Source organism: Vulpes vulpes, unplaced genomic scaffold (genome assembly GCF_048418805.1).
Source record: "Vulpes vulpes isolate BD-2025 unplaced genomic scaffold, VulVul3 u000000751, whole genome shotgun sequence".
Taxonomy (NCBI): domain Eukaryota; kingdom Metazoa; phylum Chordata; class Mammalia; order Carnivora; family Canidae; genus Vulpes; species Vulpes vulpes.
Genome location: NW_027325824.1, coordinates 103,490 through 125,041, shown reverse-complemented (window position 1 = coordinate 125,041; position 21,552 = coordinate 103,490). Strand labels below are relative to the sequence as shown.

Genomic DNA, 21,552 nt, shown 5'->3' with positions numbered 1-21,552 from the left:
CATTGGTCTTGACCATGATTTTTGGAGGGATTTGACAACAAAAACACAGCCAACAAAAGCAAAAATAAACAGGTTGGACTACAGAAAACTAAACTGTTTCTGAATAGCAAAGGAAACAATAAAAGAGAGAAAAGGTAGGGACCTCTGGGTGGCTCAGCAGTTGGGCACCTGCCTTCGGCTCAGTTCATGATCACGGGATCTGGGATTGAGTCCCACATTGGGCTTCCTGCAAGAAGCCTGCTTCTCCTTCTGCCTGTGTCTCTGCCTCTTTCTCAGTCTGTGTCTCTCATGAATAAATAAATAATTTTTTTAAAAAAAGAGAAAAGGCAAATTATAAAATGGGAGAAAATATTTGCTAACCATAATCTGATAAGGGGTTAATATCCAAAATATATAATGAACTCATGTAACTCAATAGCTAAAAAAACGTAACCCAATTAAAAATGAGCAAAGGACTTGAATACACATTTTTTCCAGAAAAGAAAAATAGGCGTAGGTAAATGAAAAGGTGCTCAACATCAATAATCTTCAGGAAAATGCAGTTGAAGACTCCAATGAGATATCATCTCACACTTCATACAGTATTAGCAAAAATTCAAAAGTTAAGTAGTGATGAGGGTATGGAGTAATGATAAGGATATAGTGAACCCTTGTGCATGGTTGGTAGGAATGTAAGTTGGTGCAGCCATTATGGACTGCAGTATGGAGGTTCCTTGAAGAATTAAAAATAGGACTCCTATATGATCTAGCAATCCCCCTTCTGGGTATATATCCAAAAGAAATAAAATCACCATCTCAAAGATATAGCTATACTTCCATATTTATTGTGGCATTATTTACAGTAGCCAAGGTCTGGGAAAAAACCTAAATGTCCATCTAGAGATGAATAGATGAAAAAATGTGGATATATACAATATAATATCATCCAGTCTTTAAAAAGAAGGAAATCCTGCACTTGGGACAACAGGTTCATCTGAACCTGGAAGTGAAATAGCTAAGTGAAATAGCTCAGACACGGCAAGATAAATATTCTATAATCTCACTTATATGTGAAATCTTAAAAAAAAAAAAGGGGGGGAGAAAAAAGTTTAACTTATAGTAACAGTCTGTTGAATGGTAGTTACCAGAGTCTGGGTGGTAAGGGGAAAAGGGAGATATTGATCAAAGGGTACGTGCTTTCAGTTATAAGATGAATAAGCTATGGTGATCTAATGTATAACAAGGCGATTATAGTTAATAATAATGTGTTATATACTTGAAATTTGCTAAGGGAGTAGATCCCAACTGTTTGCATTACCCACAAAAAGTTAATTATGGGAGGGGATAAGTATGTTAACTAGTTTGATTATGGCGATCTTTTTACAATGCATACATATATAAAAACATTACAATGTATACCCTAAATATAAATATACACAATTTTTATTTGTCAAAAATAAATAATGCTTTAAAAAAAGGAGGGTCAAAAAAAAAAAAAAAAAACCTGAACTGATATTTGAGCATTTACTACACCACAGTGGAGATGGAATTTTCCATTTGATTTCAGCCAAGTTAACTACTTACCAAAAATGGATAACATATATAATCAATAAATATTCTGAAAATAAAACTATGTCATAATTTAAATACATTTTTAAAATATAAGTAATAGGTATTAGGAGTATGATAGAGGAAATAGAGGATGTGGGCATTGACGGGGGGCACCAATCCAAGATTCAGATAGGGAGCCATGAAAGTTTTCCTAAAGGAAATGAGATCTAAGCTTAGACTTGAATGAAACATGAAAGAGGTATAATACACAAAAATAAACTTAAAATGGGTGAAAGACCTAAATGTGAGACAAGAATCCATCAAAATCCTAGGGGGGAACATAGGCAGCAACCTCTTTGACCACAGCAACTTCTTGCTAGATATTTCTCCAAAGGCAAGAGAAACAAAAGCAAAAATATTGAGACTTCATCAAGATAAAATGCTTTTATACAGAAACAGTCAACAAACTAAAAGGCAATCTATGGAATGGGAGAAGATATTTGCAAAAGTCTTACCAGATAAAGGGCTAGTATCCAAAATTTATAAAGAATTTATCAAACTCAACACCAAAAACCAAAAAATTCAGTCGAGTTATGGGCAGAAGACACGAACAAATATTTATCCAAAGAAGACATACAAATGGCTAATAGAAACATGAAAAAACTGCTCCACATCACTTGCCATTAGGGAAATACAAATCAAAACCACAATGAGATATCACCTCACACCTCTCAGAATGGCTAAAATGAACAATCCAGGAAATAGCAGATGTTGGCAAGGATGCAGAGAAAGGGGGAACCCTCTTATACTGTTAGTGGGAATGAAAACTGGTGCAACCACTTTGGAAAACAGTATGGAGGTTTGGTGCAACCACTTTGGAAAACAGTATGGAGGTTCCTCAAATAGTTAGAAATAGAGATACCCTACAACCCAGCAATTGCACTACTAGGTATTTATCCAAAATAAACAGACATAGTGATTCCAAGGAACACATCCACCCCAATATTTATAGCAGCAATGTCCACAATAGCCAAAATATGGAAAGAGCCCAAATGTCCATTGACAGGTGAATGGATAAAGAAGAGGTGGAATGAATATATATGTATACACACACACACACACACACACACACACACACCATGGAATATTACTCAGCCATCAAAAAGAATGAAACTTGTCATTTGCAGAGATGTGGATAGAAATAGAGGGTATTAGGCTAAGTGAAATAAATCAGAGGAAGACAAATATCATATGATTTCATTCATATGTGGAATTTAAGAAACAAAACAGATGAACATAAGGGAAGGGAAGGAAAAATAAAATAAGATGAAAATAGGGAGACAAATCATAAGAGATGCTGAACTCTAGGAAACAAACTGAGGGTTGCTGGAGGGGATGTGGGTGGGGGAAGGGATCATTGAGTGATGGGCATTAAGCAGGGCACTTGATGTAATGAGTACTGTGTATGCAACTGATGAATCACACTAGGATAAAACTCCCCTTTTCCCCATAGGACACATCTATCCCAGTGGGTCAGGGTCTGGCTATGGGAAGGCTTGGCAGGGGGAGGTCTGATCTCAGTCTGGCTAAGACAATAGAAGTACGTTTGGCAAGTCTGAGAGTGAAAATGCCCAGGGTTTGCTAGCCTCTGGGACAAGAAATTATGGTAAAATGTAAAAATACTTCCATATCCTAATTCTTCCATTAGTTTATATGGAAAAGGGGACTTTGCAAATGTGAATAAGTTAATGATATTGACATGAGGAGGTTATCTTGGGTGGTCCAGATGGTTATAATGTAATCAGAAGGGTCCTTATAAAAGGTAGGCAGAAGGTCCAGTAAAGAGGAGATATGCCAAGGCATCATGGGATGAGACAGAGGGAGGAAAAGGGAGGGAGGGGGGCAAGGGAGAGAGAGGAGGAAGAGGAAGAGAGAAGAGGAGGAGGAGAGAAAGAAGAGGGGGGAAGGGGTTAGAGAAGAGAGGAAAGGGGGAGAGAGGGAGGAGGGGGGAAGGGGAATGGAAAAGAGGGAAGGGGAGAGGGAGGAGAGGAGGGAGGAAGGGGAAGAAGGGAGAGAGGGGGAGGGGAGAAGAGGAGAGAGGAAGGAGGGCAAGGAAGGAGAAGGAGGGGGAAGAGAGGGGCAGGCTAGAGAGGGAGGAGGGGAAAGGAAAGAGGAGGGGGAGGGGGTATAGTGTGGAAGAGGGGAGAGAGTGGGAGGAGAGAGAAGGGGGAAGGGGAAGAGGTAGGGAAGAGGAGAGAGGGAAGGGGGAGAGATAGGAAAGGGGGAGTGGGGGGAGGGGGGGAGATGGGGGAGTGGGTCAGGTTAACTAGGTCATATCAGCTTTATTACTAACTTCCAGTGGGACCATGGAAAATTCTGACCATCTTGTGTCTCAGTTCCCTCATTTGAAAAATAAACTTAGTAATACTTCCAAATGGTCCTCATTTGTGTTCCTAGAGCCCCCTGCTCTTTCTATTTATTTTCTGGGTGAAAGGCACAGATATTTTTCAGGATTACACTGATAGAATCAAGAACATGAACTCAAAGATAAGTGGAATTGTCACTTCACACATACAAGGATATGGCTTTCTCTGGTATCCTGTTTCTTCTTTGGCCACTCATCTCCAGTCCATCCCAGTATGTAGCTTCTTCCTTTGTGTCTCTACTTTACATTCTCATAATACCCCTAAAAGACCGATAATTCTTCATGGTAAACCCTTTCATGTAATTTATCTGTTTGCTATACACTAAAAATTGAGATGCTTTAGGAGAAGGATCAGATTATGCGGGCTTTTTCCCATCCAGCATCCAGAATACTTCCCAAATCTTAGCATAGAAGAAAACTAAAAATAAATCTAATAAAAAAATTTAAAACTAAGGAAAATATTGGGAAACGAATTTAGAAATAACATAGATATAATAAATCTAATTCTTTTCTGCTGTATAAATACTTAAAATATGTTCTTGAATTTACTGCCCCCTACACTCGAAATATAGTGTATTAATTACCTTTTTCTCATAGAAGATTACTGGGATTCAGAAAACTGCAGGGTCATGTCAATGGTTCCAAGGCAGGTATGTATAACAAACTGAGCAAGGATATAGGCAATCTCCAGTGTCTACAGACCATGTTTAAAAAAATCTCTTAGGAGAAGGGGCTATGAATACAGCTTACCAACATGTTATCCCAGTAAAGTTATTTTAGGGTCAGGGGAAGGGTCTTTTGGCCTCATTTTTAACAAGTGGGCAACCGTGGTAGTGCAGACAAAAGGGTAGCCCCAAAAGTTCTTAGAACCCAAGCACTCCCCTGGACTTCCAACCCCCAGCCCCCACCCTCTGTCCTCCAGCCAGCACTGCAGGGTGACAGCTTAGCCAGATTTACATTTATGGCTGAGGATGCCACACTCAGGATAAGGAATAGGACTGCCGCCCAACCGCATAACAGAGTGACCCAGGGATTCCTGCTCCCGGTTCTCACCCTCATCCTCACTACAGCTCACCAGCTCAGCCACGGGTCCTGGCGCCTGGCGCGCACAGCTGCCTGTTAGTCCAAACCAGGGTCAGCAGCCTGGCTGTGGCAAAGAACACGGCTGGAAGAAAGCCAGCAGGCCAGTGAAGAGGGCTACAAAGAACACTGCCATATACTCCGCCCTAGCGCCCTCCCAGTCCCTCAATGAGCTGGACCTGGGCGCGCAGCGGTAGCGCGGGGAGACGTTCAGGAAGCGGCGGGGCCTCAGCGGCGAGGGCGCCACCAAGTTCCTGCTGGACACCTTCGAGTACCCCGGCCTGGTGTATCACACCGGCGGCTGCCACTGAGGCGCGGTCCGCTTCGCGGTCTGGGCGCCCGCAGACCTGCGCATGGTGGATTGCAGCTGCAGGCTGTGCAGGAAGAAGCAGCATCGACACTTCCTCGTCCCGGCCTCGCGCTTCACTCTGCTGCTGGGCGCCAAGAGCATCGTCACGTATCGGTCCCACACGCACCCGGCGCTGCACAGCTTCTGCAGCAGGTGCGACGTGCAGAGTTTCCACGCATCTGTCTCTGACCCCGGCATTTATGGCGTCGCCCCGCACTGCCTGGACAAGGAAACATTTTTACTGGAGGTAAAGCCCACAGACACGTGGAGGCTCCCTTACTATCCTAGCAGTACAGGCTCAGCTTTAAGCAATTAAGCAAATTTATCATTTAAGTGTTCTATGTTTATGGCTCTAGACACATGTGCTCCAAGTAAGCAAATCGTGGTTGTTAAATCTGTTTTTAAGGATTGCCCTGCAACCTCAGTTTTCCAATGGGTTAAAAAAAAAAAAAGTTGATTCAGTTTGTACAAAGTCTTCTTGTTATAGGAAAGGGGGCGATGATTTCCAGCCTCTTCACACAAGGGCGCTGAAACCAAAAGTCCTCATTTGTGGCTTTTTTTTTTTTTTTTGCAGTATGCTAAAATCAATATAAGGCTATGATTTTAAAAAAAGGCTATGATTTAGAAATAATATGGTAAATTTCGGAGAGACAGAAAAGATGAAAGTCTCAGCTAGAGCAGAAGTGAGGTGTGTAGGGCTGGGGGTGATTTCATGAAAGGCTAGAGTCACTATTTAACTTTAAAAATCTTGTATGGGGGCGCCTGGGTAGCTGAGTTGGTTAAGCATTTGTCTTCAGCTCAGGTCATGATCTCCGAAGGCTCCTAGGATGGACTCCCCTGTTTGGCTCCCTGCTCAGCGGGGAGTCGTCTTCTCCCTTTCCCTCTCTTTTTGCCCCTCCCCCGCTGCTCTAATGGCCTCTCTCTCTCTCTCTCACTCTGTCTTAAATAAGTAAATTAAATCTTAAAAAAATAAAGATCTTGTGTGTAAGTTATTTTGAGAAAATTAGTCTAGGTAATGCATTTTATATAAAAATAGTATATAGAAATTCTATGTAGAAAAATACATTATAATCAGCTTAATTTCAAGAAAATTAAATAACTGCTTAAACTGCATACAATTCCTAAAAGTTATTGCCTCCCTTTTTTTAGTTTTTGTTTTAATTCCAGTTAGTTAACGTACAGTTTAATATTAATATTAGTTTCAAGTGTAGAATTTAGTGATTTAACACTTCCATACATCATCCAGTGCTCATCACAAGTGCACTCGTAATCCTCATCGATTTAACCCATCCCCCACCCTCCTCCTTTCTAGTAACCATCAGTTCCGTATAATTAAGAGTCTGTTGCTTGATTTCTCTTATTTTAAACTTTATTTGTTTTATTTCTTAAATTCCACATATGATATTGAAATCATATGGTATTTGTCCTTTTCTGACTTATTTCGCTAAGTATTATACTCTTTACCTCCATTCACGGCATTGCAAATGGCAAGATTTCATTCTTTTTACGGCTGAATAATATTCCATTGTAAAAGTATACCACATCTTTATCTATTCGTCAATAAATGGACACGTGGGCTGCTTCCATACCTTAGCTATGGTAAAGTAATGTTTCTATAAACATAGGGGTGCATATATCCCTTTGAATTAGTGTTTTTGCTTTCTTTGGGTAAATGCCAGTAGTGCAATTGCTGAATCATAAAGTAGTTCTATTTTTAAATTTCTGAGGAACCTCCCTACTGTTTTCCACAGTGGCTGCACCACATTGCATTCCCACCAGAATGCACAAACATTCCTTTTTCTCCACATCCTTGCCAACACCTGTTGTTTTTTTTTTCTGTTGTTGATTTTAGCCCTTCTGACAGATGTGAGGTTGTCTCTCCCTTGTTGATGTTAATTGTGAATATTTGTAAATTAATACATTTTACTCTTTTTAAAAAATATTTTTTATTTATTTATTTGAGAGAATGAGTATGAGCAGGGGGAGAAGCAGACTCACCACTGAGCAGGGAGCCTGATGTGGGACTGGATCCCAGAACCCCAGAATCATGACCTGAGCCAAAGGCAGATGCTTAACTGACCGAGCCACTCAGGTACCCCACACATTTTACTCTTGATTCCATCAGGTTTGCATATTCATTAACTTCAGTAATAATGAGAAAATTACACTTGGCTAAATTTGGGATAAGCAATGCAAGAGGAAATTCCTATTTCCCAAATGAAGAAAATCAGGCTTAGAGGATTAACTTGTTGAAAGTCATACACAAGGATGCCTGGGTGGCTCAGCAGTTGAGCATCTGCTTTCAGCTCAGGATGTGACCCTTGGGGTCTGGGATCCAGCCCCGCATCCCGCTCCCTGCAAGGAGCCTGCTTTATCCTCTGCCTATGTATGCCTCTCTCTGTCTCTCATGAATAAATAAATAAAATCTAAAAAAAAAAAGAAAGTCATACACTAAGTAAGTGGTGGAATGGGGACAGTCACCCAAATCTATCTGAGGTCAGCATCCATGTTATTTATAGTAGTAACTCTCTTTCCGTTTCCTGGAATACACATCTTCTGATACCTACCCCTTTGTCAGAAAATGGTGTGATTCTTTCACTGGGCTTGGGAACCAAAATTTCTGTTGAATACACAAGGAAAGTTGAATAATGTCATCCCATTCTTTTAATGGATCACAAATCCCTAAAACAATAAAAATGTTGTTTAGAAGCTAGAAGAAAAGATAGAAATCTTCCAAATTTATTTAATGGAGTCCAACCCCTGATTCCAAAACCTGGAAGTCATAATATTCTACACACATAGAGAAATATGGATCTATTTTGCTTATTAACATAGATTAAATTTTTATCAATAAAGTTTGAATAAAATTCAACAATATGTAAAAATCTACCATACCCTGGTATTTTCCTGGTCATGAGAGCATGGTGTAATATTAGGAATATTTTAACCTTTTAACAATCCGTTATACCAATAAGACAGAGAAGAAAAATCATATAATCATCTTAAGCGCTGAACAAAGAATTCGATAAATTCAAACTGCAGTTTTTCTTAGTTCTTGTTCAGTTCTTGATCTGTCATCAGCTGACAGAATAATGTAAAAAATTCTCTACTATATATGTATACTTATCTAAAAGTCTTGGGACTAAATATTTCAGAATTCATACACCATACATTCTATAAGATCCAGAGCAGGATCTGGAATAATACTACTACATCTAATACAACAATATTTCTGCAGTGAAACATATAAATAATCACTCTAAGATATATAAAGATTGCAAATAGCTTCATGCCAGTTCAGGTCAAATTTTATGGGCAAATGAGTCCGGGAAATTAGTTATCAAAACGTTTTCAATTTTAAAATTGCCTATAAGGGATTGTGAGTCTGAAGTATATGTCCGTTCTTCTTGCCTTTTATAAGGTTTTTTCTTTTACATTAGCTTTTATTTGTCAATGAAGTAGAACATATAAAAAGAAGAGTACATAAATTATAATAGGCAACAACTTGATATTTTACAAAGTGAAAACAAGCAAGCACCCCATGCACCCTAATATTTATAGAAGCATTATCAACAATAGCCAAATTATGGAAACAGCTCAAATGTCCATCAATAGACAAATGGATAAAGAAGAGGTGGTATATATGTATATACAATGGAATATTACTCAGCCATCAAAAAGAATGAAATCTTGCCATTTGCAAGGACATGGATGGAGCTAGAATGCATTATTCTAGGTGAAATTAGAGAAAGACAAATACCATATGATCTCGCTAATATGTGTAATTTAGGAAAGAATATAGTTGAACATATGGGAAGAGGGAAAAGAGAAAAAAAGAGAGAGGGAAACAAACCATAAGAGACCTTTAATGATGGAGAATAAACTGAAGGTTGATGGAAGGAGGAGGGCAGGGGAGGAACTAGATGGGTGATGGGTTTTAAGGGGGGCACTTGTTCGGATGAGTGTTGTACGTAAGTGATAAATCACTAAATTCTACTCCAGAAACCAATATTGCACCATATGTTAACTACCTAAAATTTAAATTAAAAATATTATAAAATACTATTATTAAAAAAATCAAAGTGAAAACATGAATCACCAAGATTAAGATATAGAACATTACTGGAACCCCCTGAAACCTATATTATGCCCTCGTCTAGTCATTACACCTGACTTAACCACTATTCTGACCTATAACACTATATATTCATTTTGCCTGTTTTAAAACTTTATACAAACAGAATTATAATTGGTTCCCTTCACCCTGTATTATGATTTGGTAATCTGTTTATATTTACTTTATATAGGGATATTTGCTTGTTTTGTGTCTGTATGTCTACCATGAGTAGAGAACACTGTATTCATTCAGCTGTTGATAGATGTTCAGATTGTTTCCAGTCCATGACTATTATCAATAATGATGCTGTGAACATTTTTATTCAGGTGTTTTGGAGAACATGTTTGCAATGCTGTTTGATATGTACATGGATTGGGTGGTAGCCAGAATTCTATGATGCCCAGTGACCCTTGTCTTTGCACAATCTCCTCCCATTGGGTGTGGATGATGAGCTAGAACTCCCATGATTATGTGAAATTATATAGTAAAAAGGATTTTTCAGGTGTAATTAAAGCTACAGATCCGTTAACCTTAAGATAGGGAGATTGTACCTGGTGGACCAGACCTAATCAGGGGAACACTTACAAGGGCAGAGGCCCCACCTGAAAGAGAGATTGGAGCCATTCGCAGGCATTCACAGGGGGCCACATGGTGAGGAACTGAAAGCAGCTTCTGGGAGAAGAGTACTGTCCCCGACTAACAGCCAGCGAAAGAAAGGGGCTCAGTCCTCTAGCAGCCAGGAACCGAATTTAGCTGACAACATGGATGTGTTTGGAAGGGACTCTTCCCTTTAAAAACTTCCAGAAAAGAGCACAGCAAGTCCACTGCCATCTCACTATGGCACAGACTTCTGACCTGCACAACTGTGAGCTAGTAAATGGGTGTGATCATCTATTCCACAACAACAGGATACTAATACAGATGTTGGTACCTGAATGTGGGGTGCCACCATTGCAAACAGCTAAAGATGTAGGCGTGGCTTTGGAACTGGATGGTGGGCGAGGGCTGGAGGAATTTTGAGGTGCATGCTAGAGAAAGCCTAAGTGGCCTTAGAGAAAGCCCTGATTGCCTTGGACAGACTATTAGTAGAAATCAGCTGAATTTCCAAACTGCTTTGGACTCTTAACTCCTCTCTGCCTTCCATTCCCATCCCCCTGCCCCATATTAAATCATAATGTTATAGGCCTGTCCCAGCACTGTGTGTCAGAGTAAAATTGTTTATCACTTTAGTGTCACTAGGGCCAGTTGGAAAGGGATTGTGCCATGGGAGTTGTACTGCATGGATTTTACCCAGAAAACTCATCTATGCCTGATTTAAATGACTGAGATGAGATTCTAGACTTTGAGCTGATGAGATTTAAGTGACCATTTGGAATTGAGCTGATGCCATACTACTATGAGAAATTTGGAAATTGTGGAATGGGATGAATGAATTTTGTATGTGGGACAGACTGGATCCCTGGGGGCCAGAGGGCCCACTGTCCTAGGCAGAATTCTAAGATGATTCCTAATGACCTTCGACCTTGTATAATATGTAGTGTTCACTTCCAGAGAGATTAATCTGTGTGGGGGTGTTTGGAGGGATGAATGTGGCAAGGAACTATGAGAAATCTCTAGGAGATAAAAATGGGACTAAATGCTGTCAATACCCTAAATGAGCTAGGAAATGTGTTCTTCAAAAGAGCCCCCAAAAAGAAACACAGCCTGGTTGTCTTAAATCAGCTTGGGCTGCTATAACAAAATACCATACACTGGGTGACTTAAACAAAAAGCATTTCATTCTCACAGTTCTAGAAGCTGGCAAGTCCAAAATCAAGGTGCCAGCAGTTCTATGTCTGATGAAAGCCCACTTCCTGGTTTGCAGATGGCCACCCTCTTGCTGTAACCTCACGGGCTCTGTTCTTTTTCATCTCCTTATAAGGGCACCAGTCCCATCATGGGGCCACACCTTCAGGATCTCATCCAAACCCATTTACCTTCCAGAGGCTTCATCCCCAAATACCATCACAATGGGGATTAGGGTTTGAACTTGCAGATTGTAGAGGACACAAACATTCAGTCTGTAGCACTGGCCAACTGATTTCTCAGGCTGATTTCACCTTGTGAAACCCTGACCAGAGAACCCAGCCATGCCACACATGAACTTCTGAAACTACAGAACTGTGAGCTAAAAACAGACACTGTTTTAAGCCACCACGTTTGTGGTAATATAGTATGCAGAAATAGAAAACTAATACAGATGGAGTTGCTGGGTTACAGAGAATGTATAAACTCAGCTTTGATACTGCCAAACAGTTTTCCCCCACAGAAGTACGGACACTCCCACCAGCAGTTAATAGTTCCAGTTTCTATTTTCTCCAACTTTCAATATTGGTAGTGATTTGGGGTATCCTGGGAGATGTTTATAGATACTTCATTATTTAAATTTGCATATCCTTGATGACTGAGTTTGGGCAATTTTTATTGGTTAGTTGGATGTCCCATTTTGTGAAGTACCTGTTAACATATTGTGCCGATGTTTAATTGCATCTGCTTTTTTTCTTCTTCACTTATTTTCTTCTGTATGTAAGATATTTGTTGGATGTATGTGGGAAGACTATATGTGAGTGTATGAGTGTGCGTGTATAGTCTTCTGGAACTAGTTTTTGTGTATGAGTTGGCCAAATTAATTTTTTCCATATGGATGGACAGCCAATTAGTCCAGTTCCACTTACTTTAATGACTATCCACTGCATTAGTACATTTGTTGTAAATCAGGTGACCATATATATGTGACCATATATGTGTCTGTGGGCTCTTTGTTCCATCAGTCTATTTGTCTATTCGTGTACACAAATCACATTATCTTAATTATTTTGCCTTTATAATGGGCCATGTAATCTGGCTGTGAAAGTCCATTAGATTTCTTCTTGATGGCTTTGGCTATTCTTAAACCACTGATATCCAAAAATATTTTGGAATCAGTTTACCAGTTTTCATTTACAAAAAACCAGCTGGAATTTCAACTGGGATTATATTGACGCCTTAGAACATTTTGATAAGAAATCTCTTTAATTTTAATAATATTGTCTTCTAATCCATAAGCATGATATATCTCTGATTCACCTAGGTCTTCTCTAATTTCTCTCAGAAGTGTTTTTTTAAAGATTTTATTTATTCATAGACACAGAGAAAGAGGCAGAGACACAGGCAGAGGGAGAGGGAGACGCAGGCTCCATGCAGGGAGCCCGATGTGGGACAGGATCCTGGGTCTCCAGGATCACACCCCAGGCTGCAGGCGGTGCCAAACCGCTGCGCCACCTGGGCTGCCCTCTCTCAGAAGTGTTATGCAGATTTCTGGGCAGCAATCTTGTGATTCTTTTTTCTTTCTTAAGATGTTTTTGTTTTGAGAGAGACAGCAGAGTGATAGAGCATGTGCACACACAAGCAGGGGGGAGGGGCAGTAGGAGAGGGAGAAGCAGGCTCCCCCCCTTATCAGGGAGCCCAACTGTGATTCCTTTTTTTAAAAAAACATTTTATTTATTTATTCATGATACACACACACACACACACACACACACAGAGCGGGAGACACAGGCAGAGGGAGAAGCAGGCTCCATGCAGGGAGCCTGACGTGGGACTGGATCCCGGGTCTCCAGGATCAGGCCCTGGGCTGAAGGCGGGGCTAAACCGCTGAGCCACCCTGGCTGCGCATGAGCCACCTGGGCTGCCCCTGTGATTATTTTATTAGATTTGTCCCTAGTGATGTTTTCTGACTCTATAATAAAAGGCATAACATTTTTTCTTCATAATTTTTATGCTAATATTTAGAAAAACTACTCAATGTTGTAATATTGACCTTATATCCAGCAATCGTACAAATTCACTTATGAATTCCAACATGATATATAATGTTTTAAGTAATTTTGTGTAAGCAATTTATATCTTTCTTATTTTATTTTTTATTTTTTTATTTTTTTGGTAAGAGTGGAGAAACCTTTCTCTAAAGACCCCAAGGCATTTTACATTTATACCTTATAAACTACAACTGGGAAACATCCATTTGCAAAACAGTCACTGGAGCGGTAGTGAGATTACCATGACCTGGTTAGTCAAACATATTGCCCTTTATATATTAGAAATGTTACATTATGATTATGATGCCCACAACTTTTTAAAGCAAATATATAAATATTTAGAAATTAATGCTTTGAGTAGAGTGTTGAGAATCAGGTCATAGAGGAGATGGATTGTTATTTGTAGAATATTCCTCCATGTAAATGAATTGAAATTAAAATTAAGTTATATAAAAAAAATTAAGTTATATAAGTTCTTTTTAAAAGATTTTTAATTTATTTATTCATGAGAGAGAGAGAGAGAGAGAGAGAGAGAGGCAGAGACACAGGCAGAGGGAGAAGCAGGCTCCATGCAGGGAGCCCGATGTGGGACTCAATCCTGGGTCTCCAGGATCATGCCCTGGGTGGAAGGCAGGCACTAAACCGCTGAGCCACCAGGGCTGCCCAAGTTATACAAGTTCTTAAGCAATGACTAGAATATTTCATGTGAAAACATCTGTAGCTTGATTTTTTTAATGAATTAATTTCAAAAAGCATCTTTTTGCTGTTTAAAAAGCATAAGATCATCATAGAAAATACACATATCAAATTTTTAATAATAGTTATCAATCACTAGAAGGATTGTGATTTAAATTTTGTCTTGAACTTTTCTGAATTATCTAAATGCTCTACAGCAGAGTTTGTCAAACTGGACAGCTTTGGCATTTGCATCAGATAACTGCACGTTGTTAGAGACTCTCCTATGCATTGAATTAACTGAGAGTACCCCTTTCTTCTGTATACTAGATGCCACTAGTACCTTTCCCTCTCTCCAGACATTTTCAAAATTCCCCCCAAGGGGCAAAATGCCTCTGGTTGAGAAAAACTGCACTATAGTGAATGAAATTCTAATATATGTAGAGAGCTTGGTAGATAAAAAATACAGAGATGTAAATATAGATCAGTAGATAGAGATACACCATGTACTTTTTGTATACCAAAGATATTTTCCCATGGTATTAAAATTTTTTTCAAAAACATCCTATAAAAGCTGTATGTTTATTCTATGGACACCCAATATCCTATTGCAAAGTGAGATTGTTTCAGATTATTTTAAATAAATGACACTATAAGAATCACCTCTGAGCATATAACATTGTAAGTCTATGAATATTTTATTTTTAAAAAATATTTCTTTGAGGAGATCCCTGGGTGGTTCAGTGGTTAAGCACCTGCCTTTGACCCAGGACATGATCAGGCTCCCTGCAGGGAGCCTGCTTCTCCCTCTGCCTGTGTCTCTGCCTCTCTTTCTCTGTGTGTGTCTCTCATAAATAAATAAATAAAATCTTTTTTTTTAAAAAAAAGATTTATTTGAGGGAGAAAAACAGAAATAGCAAGAGAACACAGGGAGAAAAAGGAGAGGTAGGCTCCCCACTGAGCAGGGAGCCTGATGCAGGGCTCAATCCCAGGACCCTGGGATCAAGACCTGAGCCGAAGGCATACACTTAACTGACACAGCCACCCGGGTGCCCCTAAGTTATTTCTTTAGAATTAATCCCCAGAAGAGAAATTGTAACATTAAATGGACATGTTTAAGACTTTTAATTCTTTTTTTTAAGGTTTTTTGTTTGTTGTTGATTTATTTATTTATTTATTTATTTATTTATTTATTTATTTATTTATTTATTTTAGAGAGAGAGAGAGAGAGCAACTGTGCGTGCAGAGGAGAGGGAAGGGGACAGGGAGAGGGAGAGAATCTCAAGCAAACTCTGTGCCGAGTGTGGAGCCCAGTGTGGGGCTAGACCCCATGACCCTGAGATCACGAACTGAGTTGAAATTAAGACTCAGCTTAAAACATAAACATTAAAATTGTTTTAAAAGTTCAAACAAACAAAAAGAAATAAAAGTTCAAACAGCTGTACTTTTTAAAGAAATATGCTCATTGAAAATATTTGGAAGATAAGGCTGAGAGAATAAAACTCACCCTTCCAGATATTTTTTCTATGAGCACATGCATACACATACACTATCTCTAAACAAGAGCACAGAGAAAGAAGGATAAGGCCCTGAAGACACACCAACGGAGCTAAAGAAGAGAATTTAGGGACTTCCCTAACATAAAGTTTGAGATCTTTAGAGAAGAGCAAATCAATAAATAGAATGTCTATTATATGACTCCTTTATATATATTTTTCTATGTATACATTATTTTTCATATAAAGGATATATATAAAAGGATATATATAAAAGGATATGTGTATATATATATACACATATATGTGTATATATATATATGATATATAAAGAAAACAAGGATAGATGAGAGTATTTTAATTATTACTAAGTTAGGATCATGACTAAGGCCCTGAGATCCCAGAAAGGAGTAAAGAAAAGATCTCAGAGAGTAAATTGAAATGACTCCCAAGAGGAAACTGGACTTATGAAACCGGTGAAAGGTGACCTATAGAATTAAGAGAATGGCTATAAGGTGAGGTTGGTTCATAACCCTAAATGACTGGGACAAGTACAGAGGGTATAGTGGCCAATATGGTCAGAACATGATCACCAATCTCCACTGTGTCCATAATCTGCAAGCCTTCCCTTTTCAGGAAGTGGGACCACTGTCTGCCCAGATACTGTGGCCAAAATCTAGGAGTCATCACAGATTGCTGTCCTTCCCTCATGATCTCACAGATATTTAAGTTTTCCCAGCTGAGGTCTCAGACAATGACATCATAGAGCAGAAACAAGCCATTCCTGCTCTACCCTTTCTGAATTCTAGCTTTATTTAATCCATGAATATAATTAAATGTATGTTGCTCCACAATACTATAGAATGGTAGATGACCAGAACACATTCTATTCATTTATTCTTCATTTTAAGTCCATCCTTACTTCATCATTATTTTCCACATTTTTTTTTATTCAAGTCCCATTCTATCCTTCATAATCTTGTATTCCATATTCCATTCCATCTTTTTATGGTATTTCAAAATTTATAGTATTTCATAGTCCATTTATTTCAGGCCATTGCTTATTTTATTCCATTTTATAGTCTTTCCTATTTCAATTTCCTTCTATTTACTTATTTCACATGATACTCCATTCCTTTTTCATATAACATTATATTTTTCTGTTATTCCATATGCTATTAGATATTTATTTCTGTTGGGCATTCCATTCCACTTTGCCATTGTATTTCATTCCATTTCCATCCCAATTTCCCATTTCACCTCCACTGCAGTCTCCACTTCATCCTATTCTGCATTCCCTTTCTAATCTTTTCCATTCTATATTATTTAACATTCCAAATACCATTCCATTTTTGAGTTGTGTTTCAGTCCAGTTACTCATCCGTCCCACTTAGTATCCATCCTACTCTGCTAAAATTGCTATAACAGCAAGTTTCAGGAGAACCAGTTACCAATACTTTTATCAAAGAATCACAGGTGTGTATGGCCTGTATCAAGAATTTTCTAGGAATTTATTCACAGTGAGGTCATATTTGAGGATATGGGTAATTTTTAGCAAAAAGGATATGTCTCACACTGATGTGTTTATAGAGTAAAAAGTTGGAGACGTGTTTATCATTACAGCAGTATTTGAAAATGTAAGCTTCCTCCATAAAAGGAATATTTTGTAGTTAACTGGCTTTGTGGAAACCTATTTATTGTTAAGGGAAGTGTCTTGTCTAGACCCAAAAACAGGTTACAAAATAGTATGTATAAATAATTCCATTTTATGAAACAATAACTACTAATTATTTTTAAATGGCCACTCTACCAAAAATAATTAAAGCATTACCAATATTTACCCATGGATATGTGGGAATTTAGGTTCTAGTTATCCTAGTTTAGGTTCACTTTGCTTTTCTGTTTTGGTTTCTGAGCACACAGTAATAATTTTTGTAATAGTGACTAAAAATTAGTGTCTAAATATTAAACTTTAAGTCTGTGCATCACAGCATAATAGAGAACTGTGGCCAAGAATGGAGACTGGCTCATATAAATTAATATACATGCATCAGTGGATTACTATACAGCCCATACAAATGATGATGTATATTTAAGGACCATGTTATCTTTAATTCGGGCAACTCCAGCTCAAGCCTCAGGAGATAAGGCAGGGGGAAACATGTTACTTCAAATTCCCCCTCTGGTACATGGCAGCAGTGCTGAACATCCCAAGGCATGACAGAGTGGGCCCCATCCATTTCTTGATTTCAGGCGGCTTTCAAGACTCCAGCCGGGAGGCGTTCTGGGACTGTCGATTCTGGAGTCACACATGGTCCCAGTGTCTTGACTGGATTCCAGGAGGGACACTCAGCACAGACGTATCTCCTGTTGGCCAGTGTGGTGTTTCTTTCAAGCCACTGCTTCAAAGTTTATCCACCAGAGTGATGCTGACAAGCTAAACTGATTTGGGGTGACTCAAATTGTTTATACAGACAGCATCGCCGCCCCCGCCCCTTCCCTCGAAACTCTCTCTCTCTCTCTCTCTCTCTCTCTCTCTCTCTCCCTCTCTCTCTCTCATAGGGGTCAAGGTATGGATGGGGAATTCACATCGTGGAGCCTGCAGTAGCTCCACAATAGTGGAGCACTATTGTGGTTTCGCGCGCGACGGAGCTAGGTTGGCTCGCCCCCTTTAAGACAACAGTCATGTGACACCAGCCGACCAATCAAAAGCAAAAATCCGACCAGGGCACGCCCATCCTCCTCACTGCTTCAGCCAGAACTCTACCTAGGCAGCCCTCTGCAGCCACGCTTTCGAGTCTCTGAGCGAGAATCTAGCATTATGGCCACCCCATCGTCCAAGGAGAAGGCGCAGAAGCAACAGCTGGGTGAGGTGCCCCCAGGGCCAAAGAATGAGGTCGCCCTTGCTCCTGGCGATGCCTGCGGGGTCAGCAACCCCGATCCCGGTGCTTCGGTCCCCTCGGTCTCGAGCGACCTGTCTCCATCAGGTGGTGGTGCCCTGCACAGCGGCACAGCAGGTTCCTCTGCCTCCGCCCTGGCTGCCGTGGGCGCTATTTCGATCACTAGCGAGGGCCCATGGCTGCCCTTTATGGGCTGTGTGCTGGAGAGGGAGCGAGCTAACCTCCAGGGTGGCCGCAGTCCCCGCGCCGAGCTGAAATGTGTGGTGCCTGAGGCAGGCCAAGGTCTCCAGACCTCACACGCGGGCAGCGTGGCCACCATGGTGCAAGCTATGAGGGGTGTGGGCCCCACCAGCGGGCCTCCGACCCAGGCCATGAGCCCAGGGAAGGGCCATGGGAGGGAGCTGACCAGCCACGAGGAGACTGCTGAAGCTCAGAAGCCTCCGCGGCGGCGCTGTCTATTTCCTGGGCCTCAGTGCCCCGTGCCTGTGCCACCATCTTCTCTGACGTCTCAGCCCCGCGGCTGCCGCCATTCTCAAGCTTCTCCATGCGGCCTCGCATCCCAGCCAGGCCCTGCCCTCCGAAGTCAGGCCAGACCAGGCCCAGCTCTCCGCAGTCAAGCAGCCAGGCCAGGCCCTGCGGTCAATGGTCGTGGCACGCCGCCAGGCCCCGCCTTCCATGGCCATGCTTCCGGGTTGGGCCCTGCTCTTCGCAACCGTACATCTGCACCAGGCCCTGCTCATCGTCGCCGTAGTGCATCGGCACCAGGCCCCGCTCTTCACTCCCGTGCATCTGCGCCAGGCCCTGCTCTCCAGCATCGCCATGTGCCTGGGTCGGGCTCAGCTCTCCGCAGCCACCGCCATGCTTCTACGGGCCCAGCTCTCCGCAGCCGCCGCCATGCTTCTTCACCGGGCCCAGCTCTCCGCAGCCACCGCCATACTTCTTCGCCAGGCCCAGCTCTTCGCAGCCGCCGCTGTGCTTCCGTGCTGGGCCCAGCTCTCCGCAACCGCCGCAGCCACCCATCCGTGTCGGCCCCTGCTCTCCGCCGCCGTACTTCCACGCGGGGCCCAGCTCCCCAAGGTCGTGCTTCCGAGTCAGGTCCTGCTCTCCGCCACCGCCGTGCTTCCGCGTCGGGCCCTGCTCTCCACTGCCGTGCAGCCGCGCAGGGTCCAGCTTACCGCCGCGGTGTAGCGGCTCCAGGCTCTGCTCTCAGCCGCCCTGCTTCCAGTAGCCATGCATCCGGGTCCGGCCCTGCCCTCCGAAGCCGAGCCAACCAGATAGGCCTTGCTCTCCGCAACAGCTTCCCAACTCCAGGCTTTGTCCTGCGGAGCCGCACCATCCTGAGGTCATCCCCTAGAAGCCACGCCTCTCTACCTGTGTCTGCTGGCCTGAGTCCTCCTTCTTCCCCTCGGTTAGCCTTACGAAGGCTAGTCTGCCAGAGTAGGTCAAGCTCTCCTAATCCTGAGGCTCCAAGCCTTGCTGCCCAACCTCATTGGCATGCAGTCCGTATGCGTGCCTCCTCTCCGTCACCTCCTGGTAGGCTCTTTCCTTTCTTTGAGCAGTGTGGTGGCAATTCCTCCTCTTCCTCCTCTGCCTCTGGGTCTCCTGGCCAGAGCCCCTCCTCTTCCTCCTCCTCTTCTTCCTCTTCCTCTTCCTCCACTAATTTTTCTGGCCAGAGCCCCTCTTGCCCTACGTTTTGTGGCTTGGGCTCCATTTCCACTCCTAGTCCTGCAAGCCTGAGGCGTGCCTTGCTGCCGGAGCTTGATGCCCGGAGCCCTCTTCCTGCGGAAGAGCAGGCTGAAACAGGGAGCATGCCTTCCTCCCCTACACGTCCTGTGGTGTGACAGCCGCAATAGGAATTAGCATGTACCCACTAACCTGAAAGGGGTGCCTGTTCTGCAGTTATCTGTGAGGTTTACAAGTGTTCTAGCTATTAACCAACATAATTTTGATGCTATTGCTTGGAGACGCAGTTTTAAAGCATTTCCTTCCCATAATGGCACTGCCTAGCACTTACTTGCTATTGGCCCTTGATTCCAGGCCCACATTTTCCTCAAAAAGGCCTGCTTTTGCCCCTGAGTTGAGATTTCCCTTTTCCATGTTACCTTTAGATAATGAAATTTTTGAATGAATAAAATAAAAATGTTGACTTCATTTTTAAGATGTAGTGGTTTTTTTTTTTATGTCCAAAGACCTGGATCCTACATCTGATTTAGAGGATTAAAAAAAGTTGTTAGCATGCTAGCTGAATTCTTTGGAAGGGAGAGGGAACAAAATATTCTAGCAATCATTTATTTCTACTATCTAAGTGCATTTTGTCCAGGAAATTCCCATTTATGTGATATATACCCTCTCAGCATAGGTGATTTGCAAACTTAGACAAGAAAAGGGAGCAAAATTCAGCCCAAGGAGGGGTGATGGAGATATCCAGGGTCAGGAAAGAGGACTTGACTCTGTGTGTGTGTGTGTGTGTGTGTGTGTGTGTGTGTGTGTTGGGGAAATACTCCCCAGATGGAAGTAGGGAGTGCCGGAAAGAAGTCTCAGGAAGGAGGAGAACAGCAAGAGTCAAGAGTACCAAGAGGAAAGGTTTCAGTTTCTAGAGGAAAAAAATTGTATACTGGGAAGGGAACTCCTGAGGTCTGTGTGAGGGAAAGGAAGGTCTGGGAGGGTGATTCAAGGTTAATAATCTAATGAAATAAGATTTTTAGTGAAAAATGTATTAATAAATAATCTCATTAAAAAATAATTGTGACTGAATTTGTGAGCAGGTATGTAAGGGTGTGTGTGTGTGTCTGTGTGTCTGTGTGTGTCTGTGTCTGTGTATGTGTGTATAGATCTATTTGGCAAGAACTAGATGGACATGCACCATCATTTTGTGAACAGGATATATACAGTTTTTGGAATAACTAATGACATGGTCTTTTATGTACTACATTTTACACCTTGATAATATTGCTAGTTCTGTAATGAAATTCAGCTGTTTTTTAAGAAGTTGTGGAAACAGTGGGAAACTACAGGAAAGGAATGGAATGAAAAAATAAACCAAACCAGTAAAAGGAACTCCCTCTCCTTACTTTGCCAGATTTCTCTTCTCTTTGCTTTTCTAGTATAAGGCCAAGTCTGGCATAGACTTGGCCAAGAAGGGCC

The 21,552-nt window shown here is 41.4% G+C and overlaps 1 protein-coding gene across 1 annotated transcript; it reads left to right on the top strand.

Moving 5' to 3' along the window:
• Window positions 1–4,904: 4,904 nt before the first annotated feature.
• On the top strand, window positions 4,905–20,559 carry EZHIP (EZH inhibitory protein). The gene is made up of 2 exons (XM_025989042.2): window positions 4,905–5,631; window positions 18,071–20,559. The coding sequence occupies exon 2, from the start codon at window positions 18,330–18,332 to the stop codon at window positions 20,247–20,249; it is 1,920 nt and encodes a 639-aa protein (XP_025844827.1). The 5' UTR covers window positions 4,905–5,631; window positions 18,071–18,329; the 3' UTR covers window positions 20,250–20,559.
• Window positions 20,560–21,552: the final 993 nt, after the last annotated feature.

Coding starts and splice junctions, on each gene's coding strand:
- EZHIP (XM_025989042.2), top strand. CDS start 18,330: ATGGCCACCCCATCGTCCAAGGAGAAGGCGCAGAAGCAACAGCTGGGT.